The sequence below is a fragment of the Muntiacus reevesi genome, chromosome 1 (assembly GCF_963930625.1).
Source record: "Muntiacus reevesi chromosome 1, mMunRee1.1, whole genome shotgun sequence".
NCBI classification, from domain to species: Eukaryota; Metazoa; Chordata; class Mammalia; order Artiodactyla; family Cervidae; genus Muntiacus; species Muntiacus reevesi.
The window spans coordinates 48,028,367-48,051,779 of record NC_089249.1 but is presented as its reverse complement, the minus strand read 5'-3'; the positions used below and the strand labels follow the sequence as shown (position 1 = coordinate 48,051,779).

General features: G+C 49.6%; 1 protein-coding gene across 1 annotated transcript in view; it reads right to left on the bottom strand.

Annotated features, from left to right (window-relative positions):
* VWF (von Willebrand factor) overlaps positions 1-23,413 on the bottom strand; it is a 122,470-nt gene that overhangs the window by 15,414 nt on the left and 83,643 nt on the right. Inside the window, exons 35-43 of the mRNA XM_065942479.1 lie at positions 20,374-20,594; positions 18,819-19,011; positions 18,291-18,632; positions 14,980-15,179; positions 7,078-7,180; positions 6,652-6,726; positions 4,547-4,651; positions 2,951-3,156; positions 1,396-1,545 (exon numbers count right to left, since the gene is read on the bottom strand). Of these exons, the coding sequence (XP_065798551.1) occupies positions 1,396-1,545; positions 2,951-3,156; positions 4,547-4,651; positions 6,652-6,726; positions 7,078-7,180; positions 14,980-15,179; positions 18,291-18,632; positions 18,819-19,011; positions 20,374-20,594 (1,595 nt within the window). The remainder of the gene's footprint in view (positions 1-1,395; positions 1,546-2,950; positions 3,157-4,546; positions 4,652-6,651; positions 6,727-7,077; positions 7,181-14,979; positions 15,180-18,290; positions 18,633-18,818; positions 19,012-20,373; positions 20,595-23,413) is intronic.

Sequence of the window (23,413 nt, the reverse complement as noted above, 5' to 3'; positions counted from 1 at the left end):
CATCCTCTCCCAGGGGCCTGGCAGGCCCACTCCTCCACAGCACCAGCAAAGCAGGGAGAGCCGTGGGGGAACAGAATGGACGTCCCCACTTCTGGATTCACTCTCAGGCCCTCCCCTCCATCAGCAAACCACACACACTTCTGAAAAAGCATCAAGAGCCTTCTCTTCGCTGCTATTGCAGGTATAGATCTGTCCTAGCTCCGCTTCTTTGATCAACATTCTCTACTGAAAATAAAGCAGTAATAATAATGTAACTGAGCAGGACCCCGTGGGGCCTTCTACAGATGGGCCTCCCCCACAGCCTCTGCTGTAGCTCCTCTCTGAAGTAGCTCCTCTCTGAAGTACCTGGGTAACAATAGTTGATGCACATTTTCTGAGTTGTTTTGCAAATGTGAAAACGCCCCACCAAACAGAAGAAGTTCACCACTTGCTGACCATGAGCACACCGTCCCAGGCCTCCTGGGGCCTACGGACTGGTCATGTTCACCTTTATGACACCACCTGCTCCTTCACTCAGCCCATCAGAGAACTGTGTGCAAGCTGATCACACACCTTGTGACCCCCTCCCTCACCTGGCTTTTAGAAATACTTTGCCAAAACCCTTAGGGGATCTTGGGGATTTTTAGGGCAAGAGCAACCTGTCTCCTTAGGTGGCCCTGCAATAAACCTTTCTCTGCCTCAAAATCTGATGTTTAGGTTTGTCTGGCCTCCCTGTGTGTCGGGCACATGAACTTGTGCTAACAATAATAGCTTTAAACCAGCAAGAAGAATTCAGCCCACAATTCCTCCAGCAGACTATGGTTCCCTTTCTCTAGAGTCTGATCAGTGTGCAATAAAGCATCCCCAAATACACAGGTGCCTTAGTGGGCAGGCTACCACAAAAAGAATTAAAAACTGAATTTCAGGGGAGGGGGGTTCAAACTCCCAGCTATACCTCAAACTATAAACACAGCTCAACTTCTGTACTTCAAATTATAAACCTGGTCTGAAAAATCACCAACCTATGTAGAAACACGATGGAACACTGACACAAGGACCATCTCAGAAAATTCAGAACACGTGTCTGGACTAGGTTTAGGCTAAGAAGATGCCTGAAAAGGGCAAAGACAGGGAAAAAAACCAAACCCTGTTTTCTAGGCTATTAAATCCACCTCTCTGCTTAAACCGACTCCCCCAGCCCTCTGGCCTCAAGACCACATGACAGAGATGACCATCAGCTGAGAACTGGTCATGGAAGGATGACAGAGTGATGCTCGATTCATGCTTCTTTCCATTACCCAGCCCCACTCTCCTCCTGGCCCCTCCCCTCTGGCCTTGAACCAGAGATTCCTAAAGGGGCTTTCTTGCCTGTTCCTGGGATCCCCATCCCTACTGCCCCCCATTGCTCCCCCTTACCGGCCGGCAGCTGTCTGCGCAGGGTTTCTGGGAACACTGGGCCACACGCAGGCCCATCACAGCATCCTCCAGATCCGTGCAGGTGCAGGTATCACAGCCCTCCTCCCAGAACTGGCCCACGGGGTAGATGGTGCCTCGGTGGACGCACACCTGTAGACGCAAGGTTTCCATGAGTGAATTCACTCGGTTCATCTCAGTAAGAGGTAAGTGGGCATCTGCTGGGATCTTCCCTGGTGGCTCACATGGCAAAGCGTCTGCCTGTAATGCCGGTAGACCCGGGTTCAATCCCTGGGTTGGGAAGATCCCCTGGAGAAGGAAATGGCAACCCACTCCAGTACTCTCGCCTGAAAAACCCCACGGATGGAGGATCTACGTGTTGGAAGCTACCCTAAGTGCTGAGACTACAGCAGTCAGTGAGACAGCATGGTCTCTGTCCACTCTAGAGTCTGGCCTCTTCCCACCCCTGCCCATCTAACTCAGGAAAGCCCAACCCTGGACTGGCCCCCTGTGACTCTTTCACGGCCCTCAGGTGGGGATGTAATACTCTGGCTGACCTGACCCACTATCACCGCTGCCTTCGCTGCACTGAACTCCTTGCTGTGTCCCTCGGAAAGCTGTACCCTACTTCTCAGGCCTAGTGATGTCCTTGGACTTGGAATCCACCCACAAATAGCCCTCTGTCCTATAGTCACTCACTGAGGAGTGACTGAAAGTGAGCGACAGCTGGGCAGGGGCTATGAATGAGTGCTCCCTTGAGGCCCGCAAGGGACAAGGAATGGATCAAACGAAGGCTCAGGCACAGAGTGTGGACTGTATTTGAGACACAAGGATCCTGTTTGGAGGAACTGTAGACTATGGAAGGAACGTGGGAAATCCCAGCGGCTGGTTAGGATTAGGACAGTAAAGCCTGGGGTGCATGTGATACACATGCTCAGACTTTATTTTCTTGGCATGAGATGCTCAAGGAAACTCTTTGATCATGAGGCTTAAAGACAGGTTTTAAATGATCCCAAGTGTGTCCTCCAAAGCTCCAAACAGGTGTCTATGTTCACTCACATCATAACAGTACAAATAGGTTAAAACCATTTTTCTATACCTGCTCTAAAGAATCTGCCTGCAATGCAGGATACCTGGGTTTGATCCCTGGGTCGCGAAAGATCCCATAGAGAAGGGAATAGCTACCCACTCCAGTATCCTTGCCTGGAGAATCCCATGGACAGAAGAGCCTGGCGGGCCACAGTAGTTCATGGGGTCACAAAGAGTCAGACGTGACTGAGCGACTAACACTTTCACTATACCCACTCGGTCTTCCAGCTTCTGTACCAGGAGCTCTTTACAGGTAGGACCGTATCTTACACCATGTTTATAACCTCAGCACGCAGCCATGCTGAGACATGGCAGTCTCTGAGTACCCGCTGAGCTAATGAGATTCAGGCTAAGAGAGAATGCTGATGCCCCCCACCAGGCCACACAGCGCTCATCTGGGCAGGAAGGCACGTCTTCCATGAGAAGCACGTGTCTGGCCATCACCCCAGCCAGAGCCGAGCAGCCCTACCTTGTCGGGGAGGCAGGTGGTGGTGGTACAGCCGCAGTCGTTGGTGACGGTGGAGGCCAGGTACCCCAGCGGGCAGCTCACCGTGGAGTTGGCACAGCTGCAAGCGCACTCGTACTCATCACAGCACCGAGTCTTCCGGAGGGCGGGCGTCCGATGCGGGGGGCAGGAGGGCGGGGACCCCTTCGGGCATTCCTCCTTCCTGCAGGCTGAGGGGCAGCACAAAGTGGTACCCCGGTCCTGCCACGCTGCGCCCTGCGTTCAGCCCGGGCTCCTCAGCAGTCAGCTAGGATGCCAGGTCCCTGGGAACTCTAGCCCCACTGAAGTCAGAAACACACGTGAGCCCCACTCAGGAGCCCTGGGACAGTCAGTCACACCGCAAAGCACTTAGTCTGCAGGAGAGTAAGGACACTAATCCAAAGGGAAAATGTGAGGTTATTTTAACAGAGAGGAAGAGAAGGCTGCTGGGTATCCAGTCCATCACCTTCCCAGGCACCTCTGGGAGGGGTGGGGTTCTTTCACCTGCAGATACTCAGAGAGGACAGATGCAGAATCTCTAAGACCCAGGTACCCCAGGCACACAGGTGCTGGTTAGCATTTTTACAAGCTGGTAGCTTATGAGATCTTATTCCCATCTCAGTACCTGGAATAATAAATACCCTACAGTTTTAGGTCCTCCAACAATGATGAATGAAAAATGACAGCAAATCCACAGTGGCATTTTATCAAGGCCAAATCCTACCCCATGTCTTTGCCTGTCCCCAGCTTCCTCCAGATATAAAGTGTTCTCTCATCCTTGAGGGTTTCCATCTATGAACTCAAGTGAGATTCCAAATCAACAGGACGGTAAGTAGGTATTGACTTTAGGTGGGTATACTCAGTAGCTTAACACAAAATGTGGTTTCTTAACATGTCCAGGACTTTCTTTAGTCCAATCCTAGGCTTAAATTGGTAGTACTTAGAATTTAAACAGATAAAAGTACAGGGAATGAAAAATCTATAAATTTATTTGGGAATAAGCTCCAATACTTTGACCACCTGATGCAAAGAGCCAACTCATTGGAAAAGACCCTGATACTAGGAAAGCTTGAACGCAGGAGGAGAAGGGGACAACAGAGGACGAGATGGTTTGACAGGATCACCAACTCAATAGACATGAATTTGAGCAAACTCTGGGAGGCAGAGGACAGAGGAGCCTGGCACGCTGCAGTCCTTGGAGTCACAAAGAGCCAGATGTGACAGCAACTGAACAACAAAGATCCAGTGATGAGGACAAGCCAAGGTACATTCCTTCCCCTCCATTGTTTACGGGAGGATGGGAGTAAATAAAAATGAGATATGGAGGCTTCTTCATCTCAGGTCCAACTGCCTCCTAATAAACCCAAGAGGGCGATGCCTGCAGCTGTGCCCACACCTGCTTCCCCGTCACAGCCTGTGGCTGGGAGGAGTCTTAGAGGAGTCAGTCCAGGTGTGACCTTGACCCTTCTGTTCCAGACACACCCCAAGCCCAGACTCAGCTCACTAGAATACAGGACACCTTTCCAGGTCAGGGGACAGTGACTGCACTGCCCCCTCCTCACCCCCAGAGGGAGGACTTACCACAGGTGAAGTTGGGTCTGCACTCGCCGGGGTTGGACAGCATCGGCTGGAGGCCATCTTCGCAGTGAGGCACCGGGGGCAGTTCACAGCTCACCAGGTCACAAACTGAGGGCCAGAAGAGGGATGAGCCCTCAGGGTCCGGGGGGGCTACTCTTGTGCTAGCGAGTGGCTCCCTACATTTCTACCCATGAGACCTCCACTGTTTACACACATAATGACAATGAGATAAAGGTGGAGCTAGGGACGGAGACAGAGGGAGAGCTGGAGATGAAGATGCAGGTGGAGATGGAGATGCAGGCGGAGTTGGAGATACAGGTAGAAATAGAGATGCAGGCAGAGTTGGAGATGCAGGTAGACTTGGAGATGCAGGTAGAGCTGGAGATGCAGGTAGAGATGGAGATGAAGGCAGAGAGTGGAGATGTAGGTAAAAATGAAGATGCAGGTAGCAATAGAGATGAAAGTAAAGATGGAGATAGAGGGACAAGGAGGGGGCAGGGGGGAATTGATGATAAATAAATATATACATAATAGACAGATGATCGATAGATAACAGATAGATAGATCTAAGCTACAGGACAAACTCATGTTAATTACTCTCATCATCTGCAGGGACTCCAGATCTAGGCCAAGTCTCTTGAACCCTCTAGACCTCAGGATCACCTTCTGTAAGGTGAGAAGTCCACCACACAGGGCCGGTCTAAGGCTGTCCTGAAATAATGGCGGAAAAGTGCCCGGCACCTTGACGAAGCTTTGTACCATCCATAAATGAAAGCCTTGAACTAAATGACCACCTGTTCCCTCTACTGCTAACAACCCAAGATGGTCGGGATGGGATCCCAACAGTCTACTAAACTGTTCTCCAGTCAGATCTCCTGACGGGGCTTCTGTTTGTCCTTGATAAATTTCATTAGCATAAAGCAAAGTCTCACGATTTCTTTTCGAGGTCCTCCCGCTGCCTTGACCTACCTGCTCTCCCTCAAAGATTTAGTTGCTGCAGACTTCACAAGCCTGTGTTTCATTTCTTTGCCTGTACAGCTAAAAAGTACCTCGGACAGGATGAGCACAGCGCACTAGAGATTTCCTGTCATGTTAACCAGAATTCCATCAGCTCTGGATTCATTTAATTACACTGTCATTCCACCAATTATTCACAATGTAGTTTGAAATCCTATAACAAAACACTCTGACAAATAACGTGCTGAAATCAAGGTGCCCGTCCGTGTGTGGGCTTCTCTACAGTTACTCTGGCATAACTGTGCCAGTTACTCTGGCATACTCACAATTTTTAAAGGTTACGCTCCACTTATAGTTATCATAAAATGCTGGCTATATTCCCAGTGCTGCATAACATGTCCTTGTAGCTTATCTACTGTACACACAGTAGTTTGTATCTCTTAATCCACCCCCCATTTTACCCCTCCCTGTCCCCTCTCCCCACTGGTAACCCCTAGCTTGCTCTCTATCTCTGTGAGTCTGTGTCTTTTTTGCTATATTCCCTAGTTGGTTGCAGTTTTTAGACTCCACGTATAAGAGGTATCATACAGTATCTGTCTTTCTCTGTCTGATACACTTCACTTAGCATCATGCCCTCTAGGTCTATCTGTGTTGTTGCAGGTGTCAAATTTTATTCTTTTTATGGCTGAGTAGTATTCCATGGCATGTATGTACCACATCTTTATGCATTCATCTGTTTCCTTTTTTTTTTTTTTTCTGTTTTTTTGGCCGCACGGCACATGGCATTTTAGTTCCCCGACCAAGGATTGAACCCGTGGCCCCTGCAGTGGAAGGATGGAGTCTTAACCACTGGACCACCAAGGAGGTCCCTATCCACTCATCTCTTGATGGGCACTTAGGTGGCTTCCATATCTTGGCTGCTGCAAAAAAGGCCTCTGTACCCTATTCTTTCTTAATGCTCTCAAACCTTACATTTGATAAGTCACTGCAGAATCTTTCTAGGCAGCAAATCCTCTTTTCCAGAGGCTACTCTTTCCAGGTTTTAGAAATCCACCCCCGGCCCCTCCCACTGTCCCCTTCAGCACCACCACCTCGCCCCCCGGGGCTGGGCTGCGGTTGGACCTGGAGAAAGGCCGCGGGGTGACACGTACCACACTCGTACTCGGGACAGCACTGCTGCGTGCTCTGCCGGAGCCGGGCCACCTCACAAGGACCGCACGTGGGCACTGGGGGACAAGACGCCACAGGGGTCAGAAGAGACAACGGTAGCCCCCAGCACACACCCCGCCCCCCGCAGACTCTGCGCCATGGCAACCAGCCGGCCGACAAATGAGTCTCCCTGGCACGTCCTGCCATCCCGCTCAGATGCACCTTCAGGACACCAGGGCTGAGAGTCAAGGTGGAACAGCAGGAGAGGCCTCCCCGGCCCTCCAACCCGAGAGCTCTACCCACGTGCAGAGAGGGGTCCAGCCCCGAGAGGCAAGGAGGGGGGCTGGCACAGGTAATCCGTGTATGCATCTGGCCCCCCGGCTCTAGAGACGGTGGGGGTGGGGGTGGGGGGTTGAGGGGGACCTCACCTCCGGCCGAAGGGCAGGGCTGTGTTGTGCAGTTGACCCTCCGGCCGCTGAGGCACGTGCAGATCTGGCAGGGCTGATGGTCCGGGACCCACGTTTCCAGGAGCTGAGGGAGAACAAGGTTCAGAGAGAGTCCAGGAGCTCATGAAAGTCGGGCGTCTCCACCCCTGGCTCTGTCTCCCCAGGTGGGGCCCCAGGGTCAGAGCCATGCAGATGAGCTGGGCGGACAGACAGATGCCAGGGGGTCCTGAGAAGGAGGCATGGGGCTGCCCACATCACTTTGCACACTCGGGGGAAGGGCAAACCACAGGTGTCAGGAAACATGGAGCTTTCACTGCAACCCTTCTGATGGTGATGCTAAAATGAAGCAAGGCAAGAAAACAGGGACTCTGGTGTCACCCCCCCGCCCTCCGCTGGCCACATCCCAAGCCAGAGAAGAAGCTGGGCTGCAGCCTGAGACAGGTTCCCTTTGTTTCTGGAACAGGCTTCAGACTATGCGGCAGGAAGAATGGAAGTGGGAACAGCAAAACTCAGAATTGCCACTTGTTTGGGTCTGGGAGTGACTTTGGAGACCAGGCTGCAGTTTCCAGATGAGGGGTCGCCTAGGGGCTAACGCAGCAACCTTAGGGCTGGAGGTACCCCTGCTGCACTAGGGCTTTGATTCAGGGGATCCCCCACTTCTACGTATGCTTCACCCCTGAGTAGCAATGCCTGGCTTCCTTCCCTGCAAGGTGAGGACCCCCCAGCCTGCCTCCCAGGACTGTGCAAGAAGTAGAGGGCTGTGAACAGCACAGACCACAGAGCCAGGAATGGCTCCCTTCAGACTCAGCCATGCAGGAAAATTCCAGTGAAATCGCCCCTGAATAAAATTCATTCTTATCCAGCAGCTAAAAGGCCGCTAAGAAGTTCCCAAGTCAGAAAAGTCTTACTTATCCCATCTGCTTCCATGGTCCATCAGCCACTGAGAGGAAGGACATGGCAGATCTCCAGGTGACCCCTCCCCCGGCTGCCTCCCTCCTGCGGGATTAAACCTCGGAGGCCTCCCCGGACGCCGTCTGCTCACTGCACACACGTAAGAGCCCACATCTGAGGGGCCAGTGCCACGTGGCACAGTTTAGGGCTTTATGTAAACTACTCACTTAATCCTCATTTAATCCTCACCGGAGCCCCACGGCCGGGACATCCTTACTGTCATCCCCACTCGTCCAAGGAGACAGCAGAGGCACCTGCCCGGGTCACATCGTCACAGCGTGGAGCTGGGATCTGGACCCAGAATCCACTTTTCAACCCTGTGCTCAGCTGCCTCCCAATAATGTGCGTGCATGCTCAGTCGCTCAGTTGTGTCCAATTCTGTGCGACCCTTTGGACTATAGCCTGCCAGGCTCCTCTATCTATGGGATTTTTCAGGCAAGAATACTGGGGTGGGCTGCCACTTCCTCTTCCAGGGGATCATCCCAACCCAGGGATCCAATCTGCATCTCTTACATCACCCACATTGCAGATAGATTCTTCACTGCTGAGACATTGGGGAAGGCCCCTTCCCAGGAACAAGTAGCATGAAACGTGTTCAAGATAATTCTCCAAAGGTTCCACACTGACTCACTGAATGCGCCTTCTGATAACCTTGTCTGGTGAGGATGACCACCGTCCACACTGACGGGGGTGAGGATGACCACCGTCCACACTGACCGTGGGCGAGGACGGCCACCGTCCACACCGACCAGGGGCGAGGGTGGCCACCGTCCACACCGACCAGGGGTGAGGGTGGCCACCGTCCACACTGACAGGGGTGACGATGACCATCGTCTACACTGACAGGGGAGAGGATGACCATCGTCCACACTGACCAGGGGCGAGGGTGGCCACCGTCCACACTGACGGGGGTGAGGACGACCACCGTCCACACTGACAGGGGCGAGGATGGCCACCGTCCACACTGACCAGGGGCGAGGATGGCCACCGTCCACACTGACCAGGGGTGAGGATGACCACCGTCCACATCGACCAGGGGCGAGGATGGCCACCGTCCACACTGACAGGGGCGAGGATGACCATCGTCTACGCTGACAGGGGTGACGATGACCATCGTCTACACTGACCAGGGGTGAGGATGACCACCGTCTACACTGACAGGGGCGAGGATGGCCATCGTCTACACTGACCAGGGGTGACACTGAGGCACAAACCAGGAGCTTGACCAGGTGAACTCAGCATCCGAGCCCTGGACACCACATGCTCTCTCCCCAGACCACAACCTCCAAGCTCAGCCGGCCCGCTGCAGGGCTGGGGGAGTGATGAGCACTAGATACTCTGTCCCAGCCCTCGAATGACTGACAGTCAAGTGAAGGAAATAGGACTTACCCATGAAAAGCTGAAAGAGATCCCTCAATTGTGATGCATTCACATCACAGAATCCTACTCAGCCATAAAAAGAAACAATGGAACATACAGCAGCATGGATGGATCTCAAGAATATTCTGCTGAGTGAAAGAAGCCAGGCAAAAGGGGAGTAAATACTGCATGAGTCCATTTATATAAAATTCCAGAAAATATCAACGAATCTACAGTGACAGAAAGCAGAGCAGTCCAGCGGTTTCCTGGGGATGAGAGGTGAGGGGTACGGGTGTATTAAAAAGGAGGCTCAGGAAACTTTTGGAGGTGGTGGGAATGTCATTATTTTGGTTATGATGACGGCTTTACAGGTGCAGGCACTTGTCAAAACTCATCACACCGTGCGTTTACCTTTGGTGCTGCTAACTGTCTGGGAACTCTCAATAGAGCTGATTTTTAAAATAAAAAGTCCAAGAGCCCCAGGAGTGCAGAAAAAAGAGTTCAGTAGGATTGGGGGCTCCAGAGAGGTCTCACCTCCTGGGGGTCTGTCCACTGTGGGAGACTCTGCTTACCTTGGAGGACAAGGTGCAGCCCTGAGGCTTTGTGAGCAGGTCCCGCCCCAAAGTTCAGCAGGGACCAGCTTGGAGCAGGCGCAGAGGGCAGGACGAGGACCAGGAAGCAGAACAGAGGCTGCAGCAGCCAAGTTCCAGCTCCTCCCTGGGGCTGTGAAGACCCGCTCAGGACACAGGATACGGGAAGCTAGGCAGAGTGGGAGGCGGGGAGGGGGACTCACGTCTCCCTGGGCATCTCTCTGTCCAGGCTCTTCCTGCTCTTTTACACTGATGGTGATGCCAAGAAAACCGTAAATTGAGGGATATTTAGAAATTTATGTAACAAAAGTGATAAGAAAGGAAATTATATAGAGTGATGATCTTATTTGCAAAACAGAGATGCAGACACAGATGTAGAGAGGAAATGTGTGGACACCAAAGGGGGAAAAGGGGTGGGATGAACTGGGAGACTGGGATTGACCTACATACACTACTATATGTAAAATAGATGTCCGGTGAGAACTACTATATAGCACAGGGAACTCTACTCAGTGCTCCCGAGTGGTGGTGGCCTAAATGGGAAGGAAACCCAAAAAACAGGGGGTTTTATATGCGCATGTACAGCTGATTCACTGTGCCGTATAGGAGAAAATGTGCTATGTTGGGCTTAGTTGCTCACTTGGGTCCGACTCTTTGCGACCCCGTGGACTATAGCCCGCCAGGCTCCTCTGTCCATGGGGATTCTCCAGGCAAGAAGACTGGAGAGGATTGCCATGCCCTCCTCCAAGGGACCTTCCCATTCCAAAGGATCGAACCCAGGTCTCCCACAATCCAGGTGGATTCTTTACCGTTTGAGCCACCAGGAAGCCCACAGTTGAAACTAACATGCAACACTGTAAAGCAACTTTTGTAGTTTAGTCGCCAAGTCATGTCTGACTCTTTGTGACCCAGTGGACTGTAGCCCGCCAGGCTCCTCTGTCCGTGGGATTTCCCAGGCAAGAATACTGGAGTGGGTAGCCATTCCCTTCTCCAGGGGATCTTCCCAACCCAGGGAGCGAACCCTGAGTCTCCTGCATAGGCAGGCGGATTCTTTACCACTGAGCCTCCAGGGAAGCCCACAAAATAAGCAACTATACTCCAATAAAAATTAATTAAAAATAAAAGGAAGGAGATAGATATTTACATATTAGTTTTTTTCTCTCTTTTTAAAAATGAACTCCAGACAGCTAAAATTTAAGAATGAGTAATACAACTTTCCAACTCTCCTGGGCGACATCACAATAGATGACCAAAATCGGTGTTAAACTGCTTTTCCAGGGATTTCTATTGTCCCAGGAAGCTCCTCAGGCTACAGAATCTTTGGCTCCTGAAAAAGCCCTTTTAGGCCTCAAAGGCTGAGCTTCGAAAAGGCCCTGGGGCCACACACCTGAAGGGTTATGCAGCCAACTGGCCAGCAGAGGGCACTCCTGCATCAGGACAAGCCAACTCCCGATGACTCAGGTAGCCTGCAGCCCTATCTCAGTCCCCAGGTTCCAGAGCTGGTATAGGACTGTTACCTGGACAGAACAGGTCAGCCAGATGGCTGGAGTTAAAGATTAAACAAAGATGACAGAAGAACGGCCTGCAGAGAGTACAGCAAGGGGAAACGGAAGTCTTTAGAACCCAGGGACTCAGCAAGTCACAAGCACTGTCCACCCTGGCCAGGATTTGAGGAAAGATGCAAATGAACTAACACCAGAGATCAGGGAGGGAACCGGGCCCAGAGCAGACCGACAAGGTGATGGAGGCAGTCCTAGAGGGGCTAGAGCTGTGCTTGCCCAGCACAGTGGGGTGGGGGGACCCCAAAACTGATGGGAGGACAGCCCATGTACGGGGGCTCTGCATTCCTCCAGCGTGTGTGTGTGTGTGTGTCTGTGCTCAGTCATGTCCGACTCTTTGCGACCCCACGGACTATAGCCCTCCAGGCTCCTCTGTCCACAGGATTCCTCCGGGGCCCGCTATACAGGCAGAGTGCGTTTGTAACATGAACAAGAGCTATGGAAACTGGTAAATATTTTGCCCTTCCAACATTAGCACGAGGGATTTCTACCCTGAATTATTTCCCCAAAGAAAAGTTTTCTAGGCTTTAGTTTTCAGTTTAAAGAAAATTCGTTTAATGGGAATGTCCTTCATATTAGATTTTTATTCTTTCTCTGCTATGAGAGTAATGAGATTGCAGGTGGCTGGATAATTTTTTTTATCCGTTTAAACTCTATTTTCCAAAATAACTAACACTGGCTGTGTTCCCTCCACAGTGTTTTATTAACTGATTTTATGTTGCTTGGTTTTAAAACATAAGACTGTTCCTTCATCAAAGTGCCACACTGTTTGAACTCCCTCTTCATATGACTTGGATACACATTCCAATGTGCTGGACTGAAGGGTCGGGAGCAGTGAAAAGGGGAAATAGGCTCAGAGTGAAGGAGCAGGGAAGGAGCTGGGGACCCTAAGATAAAACTCACAAGCTTCCTGCTTTCAGGATCCTACAGACATCTGACTCATGGAGCCAGAAAAACAAAGTTAACATTCCTTCCAATCCCAGGATGCCAAGGAAGGGAGTAGAGATCATTTCTGCCTCAGCAAAGCCAGCCTGAAATGACCACTGGATGTCAGCTCCCTCTGGCAACGGTACATGTCATCTGTGCCCAGTAGGAGCCTAGGACCATGCAAGTCAGGGAGAGCAATGTAAGGTTTTGTCAACTCTGGGGGAATATCCGGGAAGATCCCCTGGAGAAGAGAATGACAACCCACTCCAGTATTGCCTGGAGGACTCCATGGACAGAGGAGCCTGGTGGGCTACCATCCATGGGATCACAAAGAGTCAGACACGACTGAGCAATGAACACTTTCACTTATGGTACAGACAATTACTTAATTTAGTAAGTTGAAATATGGCAGTACAGAGTGGCTGGGCTTCCCTCTTGGTTTATCAACTACACTCTTGTTTATCAACTACAAAATGGGTTCAACTAGGATAAAATCCAACAACAAAACAGAGCCAATTGAACCATCCAAGTAATAGCCTAATGGGAACACGCGTACATGGACACCCAGTCAGCTCGGAGTTTAGCTCACAGTTCCAGTGAGATCTGTGGCAAGCCTAGGACATTAAGGATTGACCTGGTGTACTGAATAGGGTTTTTTTTAAATCATCACTTGCCATCTGAGCCACAGTTCCGTCATCCATTCAGTGAGATGTGTAATAATTACCCTATAGAGTTTTGGGGGAGAATCAAGTGAAACTAAATACAGTTAAGTCATCAGCCAGGTTCCCTTAGTGATGAAGATCTTCCCCGGTGATGATGGAGATGTTAGGCCTTGAGTGTGGCCCACAGTGATAGAACACATCCTCCTTCTCTAGAAGCCAAATGAGCTCCCCTCTAGCACGCTCTGTGGTATTGCTGCCAGAATGAAGGGCAGGACCAAACCCATGGCCACAGACACACACTGCCCCGGAGACTACAATATACACATGGGTAACTCTGGAGAGAAGTGACTGCCTTCCGAGGCCAAGGTGTTTGTAAATAGAGTTTGGTAAATAAATCACCTTTCAAAATAATGACTCCTAAAGGGCTAAAGGAACTGATGACTTGATGACTCAATGACTTCCAAGCAAATCAGCTTAAAGGAGACCTAGCCAAAGGGTAACTTCATATATTAGAAAGAGCAAGCTCTAGGGAGTCAGGCAGAGCGTCAGATATTGACTCCAGCTCCCAACCCATCACCTACAAACTGCATCCGTGGGTAGGGGACCAAGTTCACTAAACTTTCATTTTCTCAAAGAGGTTTCGTGAGTATTTATAAGATGATGTAAGATAGCGAAGTGTGTTCTGTGAGACCCTAGTCCAAGGGATGCTGTACACGCACACACTAGTCCAAGGGGATGCTACACACACACACACACACACACACACACACACACACTCCACCACACACATTGGATTAGCCAAAAAGTTTATTAGGTTTTTTTCATAACATCTTATGAAAAAACAGGAATGAACTTTTTGGCTAGCCCAATACAATTCCATGGTCTAGTAAGTCTGAGAAGCAAAACCTTGCAATGGACATCAGCACATCAAAAGCTCTAAAGAATCCAGCAATAAAGAAACAGTCTAACTTGCTTAACTAGTGTATTTCCGTCCCCTCCTGACCACAATAACTGTCAATACCCTCCCTGCAAAACACACCTTGGAATGTTTAAATATGATTACAGAGTGCTTAGTACAATGCAAGGCACATAATATATCTTAAAAATGGTGAAAAGTGAAAAAGTGTTAAGTCATGTCCAACTCTTTGTGACCCCATGGACTATAGCCCGCCAGGCTCCTCTGGCCATGGAATTCTCCAGGCAAGAATACTGGAGTGGATAGCCATTCCCTTCTCCAAGGGATCTTACTGACCCAGGGATCGAATCTGGGAGTCCTGCATTGGAGGCAGATTCTTTACCCTCTGAGCCATCAGGGAACCCCCTAATAATGGTAGACATCACTATATAAAATATTCTTTTCCCATCCCCTCCTAGGTTCCCAGCATTCTACTTATGTGAATATAATCATAAAAAATAGTGCTAATAGGAACTTCCCTAGTGGTCCAATGGTAAAGACTTTGCCTTCCAATGCAAGGAGTGCAGGTTCAATTCCTGGTCAAGAAACTAAGACCCCACATGCCTTGTGGCCAAAAAAACAAACAGTAATGCAACAAATTCAATAAAGACATCAAAAAATGTTTTTAAAAAAATAGTACTAGTAGTAATAATGGGTTGTTACACTTGGTGTTTGATCACACAGCCAACCCACAATAGACTGAGGTTTGAACCGAGGTACGTCCGACTCCGAGTCTTTATGCCATGCTGCTTCCCCATCCCTCGGGGATACCTGGAATAGCCGAGTCCTGCTGCCAAGGTTGGAAGGGGCCAATCATGGATCAATGCTTCCCCCACTGAGCCAGGGAGAAGCAGCCCCCTTGGGAGGTGGGGGGCTCCTACCTGGTGCCGGATGCCATCGTCACCAACGCACTGGGTGCAGGCCTCCTCGGGGACACAGCTGCCTTCCAGCATCACTTGGTGCGGGGGGCAGAAGCAGCCTTCCGAGGGGTGGTCTGCGCAGGAGCTCGAGTTGTGCTCACACTGCCGGGGGCAGCCACTCTCACAGTGGTTGTAGGCCAGGGAGGGCGGGCAGGACACAGCTGCAGAGAGAGAAGCGGGCGATTCTCAGGGCCCACAGCAACCGAGGGAAGCAGGTACTGCTGATTCAAGGCGGCTGATCACCCGACAAGTTTGCTGGGATGGGAACTAGCCAGTTTCCACCAATTTTCATTCTCTCCATCTTCCATAGAAACAAGACTTTCAAGCGGGGCACATGACCACCCAGAATAAAGACTACACTTCCCAGCATCCTTTGCAACTAAGTGTAGTCACCTGACAACGCTGTGACCAATGAACTGTCAGAGCAAGTGTAGACTCTTAGGCAGTTTCTGGGAAACTTTTTTTGAAAGACAGCTGTGCCTCTGGCCCTTCTCCTTCCTTCCCTTCATCCTGCTGCTTGGAACCTGGGTGTAACAGCCAGAGCTCCATCTTAAAGCACGAGGAAACAAGCGAACCCACGCGAGGACGGGGCAGAGAACTAGAACCCACTTTGAGACCCAGAAAGAGCTGAAGTCGCCCACCTCTGGTCAGCTGTGTGACAGAGAATTTTACTTCTTCCTCGCCTGCAGCCAAATTTAACCCCAACTGATGATGTGAACCTGTGATCCTTAGGAAGTTCTGTAGTTCTTTTTTGAATACAGGTATATTTAATGCTTTTAAAATTCTCTTCAACTTAAAAAAAAAAAGGAATCCACAGCTATGGAGCAATGCCCTGGAAGAGACGCAACCAAGTGACCCACTTCTCCCCTCCGGTCCTACCCAACCCCTTCTGCACATTGTCACTGTGCCAAGGCATGTGGTAGAGAAGATTCCAAGGATTTAGACTACCAAAGACTTTCCTCGAGCATGCGTGCTAAGTCGCTTCAGTTGTGTCCGATTCTTTGCAACCCCATGGACTGTAGCCTGCCAGGCTCCTCTGTCCGTGGGATTCGCCAGGTAAAATAGTGGAGTGGGTTGCCATGCCCTCCTCCAGGGCATCTTCCCCACACAGGGATCCAACCCGCATCTCTTGCATCTCCTGCATTGGCAGGCAGGCTCTTTATCATTAACACCACCTGGGAAGCCCAAATGCACAGCAAATTGCCAGGAGGTATGACAATTAATCGGAGAAGGCAATAGCACCCCACTCTAGTACTCTTGCCTGGAAAATCCCATGGACGGAGGAGCCTAGTAGGCTACAGTCCATGGGGTCGCAAAGAGTCGGACATGACTGAGTGACTTCACTTTCACTTTTCACTTTTATGCACTGGAGAAGGAAATGGCAACCCACTCCAGTGTTCCTGCCTGGAGAATCCCAGGGATGGGGTCGCACAGAGTCGGACACGACTGAAGTGACTTAGCAGCAGTAGCAGCATGACAATTAATAAATAGAGAATGTGCAATCAGTGACTCAGAAACTAACATTTTCTCCCTTGATCTGCAGGCAGGTTGAAAGGAGGCAGTATCAGCCAGAGGGACTCATAAAACCAGAGCCCCAACACACCTAGGGGTTTGATAGGGACAGTGTAAAGGAACAAAGTAGGTGATGAAATAGTTAATCCCACTAGAGGACTGAAAGTGGGGAAAATATCAAAGACCCCTATAAGTTAATGATGACTCAGAAAGCAGGTTTGCTTAACCACAAAACCAAGCAGGCTTGCTTAGCAACAAAACCATGAGACAGAAACATGAGACATGTCCCCAAATAATGAAACAGTGGTGGCATGAGCCCCACATCCTGCCCAGTGAATTCAGTAAGTTTATGATCTCTAGAACATGCTCTCTGCACACATAAAAAACAACTTGTGGACCCAGCTTGACCAGGTAGGGACAAGAAAATCCTGCTCAACCTGGAGGAGGAGCTGATGCTAGAAGCAGGACGTCTACTCAAAAAGACAGGGAAGGTCTTCCCCCACCCCGCCTCCCCTCTTCTCCTTTGATTATAAAACTAGAGCCCAGTAAGTTCTTGGGGGTGGGACATCCTCTTGCCCACTTGCTTGTAAAACCTCACACGTGTCCTGTTCTAATAAATGACTTCTTATCTATCACTTTGACTATCTATCACTAATGACTATCACTTTGCCTCTTGGTGAATTCCTTCTGTGCTGAGACATAGAGGACTTGGTATCGGAGCTCTTCGGCGCCACCCACGCCCCCCCCCCGCCCCCCCACAAATGACACCAAATCATTTCAAGTCATCTAGTCATCTAGTCCAACTATCATTTCAAGATGCAAAAGCTGAGGTCCAGAAAGACTAAGGAAACAGCTGATCACCCAGATCACCTAGCTGGGGCTAGGATGCCCGAGTCCTCCAGCCCCAATTAAAGCTGAGACAGCATAATCATAAACTCAGAGACTCTGAGATGCTTGGACACATTCATTTCCTTCAAAAAAAAAAAAAAAAAGTCAGGGATTACATTAGAAACTGAGGATGTTGAAATTCAGTGTTCTTATCAGTCCAGCACCCCCTGAGGGCAGGAGCCATATCTGATTCACTTTGGTATCCCCGACTTGTTAAATAATAAACATGTGCCAAGTCCAAGTAAGGAAGCTGATCATGCAGAAGTATCCACACTAGCAATCCCATGGTATCTCTAATGAAGAAGCTTCTTGGTATTTGAATGATAAAATTCCACTCACACTTCTAAATCCTGCTCAGGTGTGGCTTGCTCTGGGAGCCTTTGCTAAAGCCTGGTGCAAGTCCAAGTTCAAGGTGACTGCTTATTCTGTACTTTGCTGGCGCCTACATGTGTCTTATTGTTGTTCAGTCGCTAAGTTGTGTCCGACTCTTTGTGACCCCATGGACTGCAGCATGTCAGGCTTCCCTGTCCTTCACTCTCTCCTGGAGTTTGCTCAAACTCATGTCCATTGAGTCGGTGATGCCATCCAATGTGTCTAATACGTTAAAGTCACATGTGCAGGAACTGCAGAAATACTGATAGAAAGGACCATGCTTTCATTTACCTAGAAACTAATTACATAGAAATCCTATGTTCAAATTACCTGTACATCTACCATTTTACTTGACCCTGAATGGAATCCTAGGGAACAGGAAAGGCAGAGATTTTGATCTCCATGGCCCAGATTAAAAAAAATAAGAGGTTTCAGAGAGGCTGAGCAGGCTCCCCATTCATCATTCTTCACAGCATTTGGGGGAGATTGTGGAGACTCACCACAGAAATCGGGGGTCCTCCAGTCGACACACACCCCCTTGGTCCGGCAGAGGTGGGCATAAGAGGCAATGGCTTCACACACTTGCTCCTGGTGGCAACTGTCCTGCTGGCACATGGCGTGAAATGTGGCCGGAGCAAGGACCTTGTGGCACTCGGCAAACAGCTCAGAGAGGAGGACCTGGCAGCGGGAGCCCTGGGAGATGGGGCATGGCTCCTCAGGGCCCAGCGGGCACGTCTGCCCTGGCTGTTGCACTGTCCACTCCTGGACCAGTGTCTTCCAGTCCATGGTGACCGTGCCGTCCCTCAGCATGAAGTCGTTGGCCCCGTTCTCATCACAGAACCCTAGAGAAACCAGGAGAGGTATGGTTGAGAGCCCAAAGCCAGCTCCTGATGCTGGAGGCTTGGTCATTCTCCACCCCTGCCAGCATCTGAACCCACTACTGGACCCAGAAATGGCAGTAGCCAGGGGCCCTGAGATTAGAGCAAGGAGGGCGTACATCTCAGGGAAGAGGCAGACGACAGTCTTACCACAGAGACCGTACGTCTTTGAGGCAGAGATGTTGGGGCTCAGCTGCAGCTGGAACTCATTGTTTTGTGGGGTGAAGGCAAGGATGTGGCCCAGAAGCTTGAATCTGACCTCGAACATGATGGTACCATAGACTCTGACCTCCATATCCCCACCCAGGTAAGGAACAGAGACCAGTCTCCCATTCACCATCACCTGTCCAAAGAAGAAAGGCCCCATCAGTAGTCATGGCAACAAGGAATCCTAGGATATCACTCGTAGTGTCTTTTCACAGTTCATGACAGTCCCTACACATTCATCTCACTCAACTCCACTGTTATTCACAAACTTGGACACTGGCAGGCAGCTCTTCTCAGGTAAAGGGGTTCTGCAGAGCTTGGCAGGAGAGTGGACTCTTACAAAGCTAAACAGCCAGTCATGCATCTGGAACCCAAAAGCCCAGGGGTTAAGGGAAACCTTGAGTCCATCGGCACTCAACAGGGAAGACTGACTCCTCAAGACAGGCTGGGGAAGTTGCCATTTTGCCAACTCACTGGCGCCCTATCTCCAGGAGCATCTAATAGGAATACTTTAATGTTTATTTTATTTTGGTCACCAGATCTACGGAGGCCCCACAATATATCACATCAAACCTGTTAAAATATACTCACATCCCATGATGACTATAATTTTTGCTGTAAAAATTTTGGAAGGCTTTTTGTCCTTTTGAATTTTAAACATTTGGCTATGAGCTACTCATTTAATATATGACAAGCTGTGATTTTTTTTCAGCAATCACTGTGCGTGTTCAAGAAGTCTTGCAAGAGGAGAAGGTCTAACCCTTAAGTTGCTTTCACGTAATGAAATATGTATGATTTCCAAACGAACATGTAAAGAAGTTGCATGATACAACCTCTTGTAAACATGTAATCAAACATTTATTTTGATCAGTTTTGCAGTTTTCTTTTTGAGTTTCGGGGCCACACATTTTGCTTGGGCCCTAAATATTTTCAAAGGCTTTCATCTAGGCCCTAAATATTTTCCTTGAGAAGGTTGGCAGGCCCTAGCCTAGGTACGGGGCACAAAATGCCTGCTCAACAAACAGCCTGATGTAAACCCCAAACTTCTATTAGTGCAAAAAACTGGCACCCCATTGACAATATAGAAATTGTCTGAAATCATACCCTCTCTGGGACTTGCCTGGTGGTCCAGTGGCTAAGACTCCATGCCCCCAGTGCAGGGGGCCTAGGTTCAATCCCTGGTCAGGGAACTAAAATCCCACATGCCACAACTAAAGATTACTCATGCCACAACTAAGAGTTTGGCGAAGTCAGATAAAGAAAGATTTCTTAAAAAAAGAAAGAAAGAAAATGGACCCTTTCTTCTAAATCTGGGCCCAGAACAACAAGAAATCCCACCAGAAGGGAGATGCAATAAGACCCTCCTACAAAGAAGGCGCCCTGCTAATCAGGCAGAAGTCAAGTCTTCACACAGGAGCACCAGCTAAAACCAACTGCCACTGGGTCCATGTGGCTTCCCCAAGGGCCCTGCCTCAGGACCATGGAAAGCCCCTCTTACCTCCATGTTGCTGCGGAGCTCAACCGAGAGGCCGTTCTGCTTCACTTCCACAGCTTTCATGCAGGCCTGCCTCGCCCCGGCGCTGCAGAATCCATTATGGAGAATCACCTCCAAGTCCTGCTCCTTGTTGTGAAACAGAACATATGAGCAGTTGCCAGTCAGCTTGAAATTCCGTCCATCAAAGGTCACGATGTGCCGAGTGGAGCTGCCTGTACACACACCTGGGCAAGAAAGCAAAGGATGGGTGTGACCTGAGCGGACTCCCACCCAAGCAAAGAGGCAGCGTATGCAGATAACCAGAGCTGAGAGCTGAGTGGGCCTTCTGAAGCCATAAAGGCAAATTTCTTCCTTTTTACAGACTAGGAAACTGATTCTGAGAGGTAGAACAGCTTAGGTAACACTTACTTGACCATTAAATATATTCCTAGGGAAGGTTTAGAAGGACAAGGATTCCATTAAAATGTGGCAAATTATAGAGCCATACTTCCAAAAAATGTAAACGTGCAAAGTTAATGCTCTCCTCCATAAGGATGTCTTGGCCCAGGAAACAAAGTGAGGTTCCGGGGTGTTAGGACACGTTGAAACCACAACAAGCTAAGCAAACCATGAGCTCATGACCTCTCTGGAAAGGAAGTTCCCCTAAAGGCACATGTGTCTTTTCAGCTACCAGTGACTAATGGTACACATGGCCACGTTGACATGATCCCTTAAGAGACCCTGCAAGAGAAATATTCCTGAAGCCAAAACAAACGGTGGGGTCTCGACACAATCTCGTCTGCCACTCTTTCATCCACACCATCAGCAAACTCTCAGGGTTTCTACTAAAACACCACTTGGGAAGACTAATCATCTTACAACTATGTCAGGTGATTCCATAAAAATCTCCCCAATGGACCACAGTCCATGAATAAAGGAACTCAGTCCTGAATATTCATTGGAAGGACTGATGCTGAAGCTCCAATACTTTGGCCATCTGATACAAAGAACTGACTCACTGGAAAAGACCCTGCTCCTGGGAAAGACTGAAGGCAGGAGGAGACAGGGACGATAGAGGACGAGCTGGTTGGATGGCATCACCGACTCAATGGATGAGTTTGAGCAAGTTCTGGGAGCTGGTGATAGACAGGGAAGCCTGGCATGTTGCAGTCCATGAGGTCGCAAAGAGTCAGACACAACTGAGTGATTTAACTGAATTGATGGACCAGAGTCATACATGATCTGAAAACTAATCTCAGAATCCTCAGTAAAGTTGGAAATGAGCCTTCCAGACAAACCATGACTATGTCTATGGTGGTGGAGAAATGGAAATCAAGAACTGAGAGGCAGATCCAGGGGGTCAGCAAGGACTCACTTAGACCACCTTTGCTCTCCGCCAGGCCCAGGAGACCTCCACAGCAAGAGTGACCCGTATACCAAGGCAGCACAGACCCTGGTAAGTGATACACCATCGGTCAGGGCTGATCGGCTCCCAGATGCTCTTCTACTCGAAGTTCCCCACGTCCTGAGCAGCCGGTCACATCCAAGCGACAGTCCTGAATGCTACCACCCCACTGACATCCACGCTGTAAGTGTTCCCAGACACTCCAGCTGGGGTACCGTAAAGTCTTTTTTGAAAAGAAAGTATCTATCTGGTCTTAGCTGGCGCATGTAGAATCTTTCAGTTGTAGTATGTGGGATCTAGTTCCCCAATCAGGGATGGAACCCAGGGCCCCTGCATTGGGAATATGGAGCCTGGGTCAGTAGACCTCCAGGGAAGTCCCTGTGGCCAAGTCTTAAGCAGTCCAGCCCCAGCTGCCACAAGAACGTAGTAAGTCCCAAGGTAAAGCAATGGCATTAAGTTGGCAGGTTAGTGGGAGTGGCTTTGCCACCTAAATGACTTAACTTCTGTGATCCTCTCCTATTTGCTCTGCTCTCTTTAAACCAACAGGGCGACTTCTGGGCATATCTTTCTATAGACTTCTGGCACTGAGAACCATGTGAATGCCTCACACACAGGAGGCAAACAAATGGAATCAGCTAGGATGGTGGAGAGGAAAATTCAAGATGGAACACAAACAGGTACAAAATCAAATGAATGGTAATGAATAATGGGAGTACACAGCAGGAAAGGAGAAAACTAACCTAAACAATTTTGGTGAAATTTACTCTGTACCCAAAGTGAAAGTCGTTCAGGTATGTCTGACACTTTGCGACCCCATGGACTATGGAATTGTCCAGGCCAGAACACTGGATTGGGTAGCCTTTCCCTTCTCCAGGGGATCTTCCCAACCCAGGGATCAAATCCAGGTCTCCCACATTGCAGGTGGATTCTTTACCAGCTGAGCCACCAGGGAAGCCCAAGCATACTGGAGGGTGTAGCCTATCCCTTCTCCAGCGAATCTTTCCAACCCAGGAATCGAACTGGGGTCTCCTGCATTGCAGGCAGATTCTTTACCAGCTGAGCTACCCAGGAAGCCCTGCACAAATGTATACTCTAGTTAGGACATTCAGTTTCCATAAAGATATTGGTTAGCAATTCTGTTTTTGTGGGGTTTTGTTTTTTTTTTGTTTGTTTTGGTTTTTTTTTTGCTGCATGGCATGTGGGATTTTGATTCCCAAGCAGGGATCAAACCCACACCCCCTGCATTGGAAGCGTGGCATCTTAACCACTGGACTGCCAGGGAACTTCCTTGGCAGCAAATCTACTTTGTATGTATTTCATATATGGTCTACAAAAGAATGAAGGCCCAGGGTTGCTCTAAAAGTGCTCAAACTTCTATAAGGTAAGGAGGACACCTAAAGAGAGACAAAGAGAGAGCCTGTGTGAGGGGTTGAATGCAAAAACAAATAAATAAAAATAACAAAGCAAACCAGAAGGATGCCAGGATGAAGCAGCGGGCAGGCAAGGAACATAGAATACACAACTGATATCAAAGGAAAATTCGGGGCAGCTGGAAAGAAAAAGCAGCTGCCTTAAACACTTGTCAGGCCAGAACACAGGGCCCTCCCACAGAAGCACCAGTCATGTTAAGAACTTGAGAATCCACTTTCAGCCTCACTC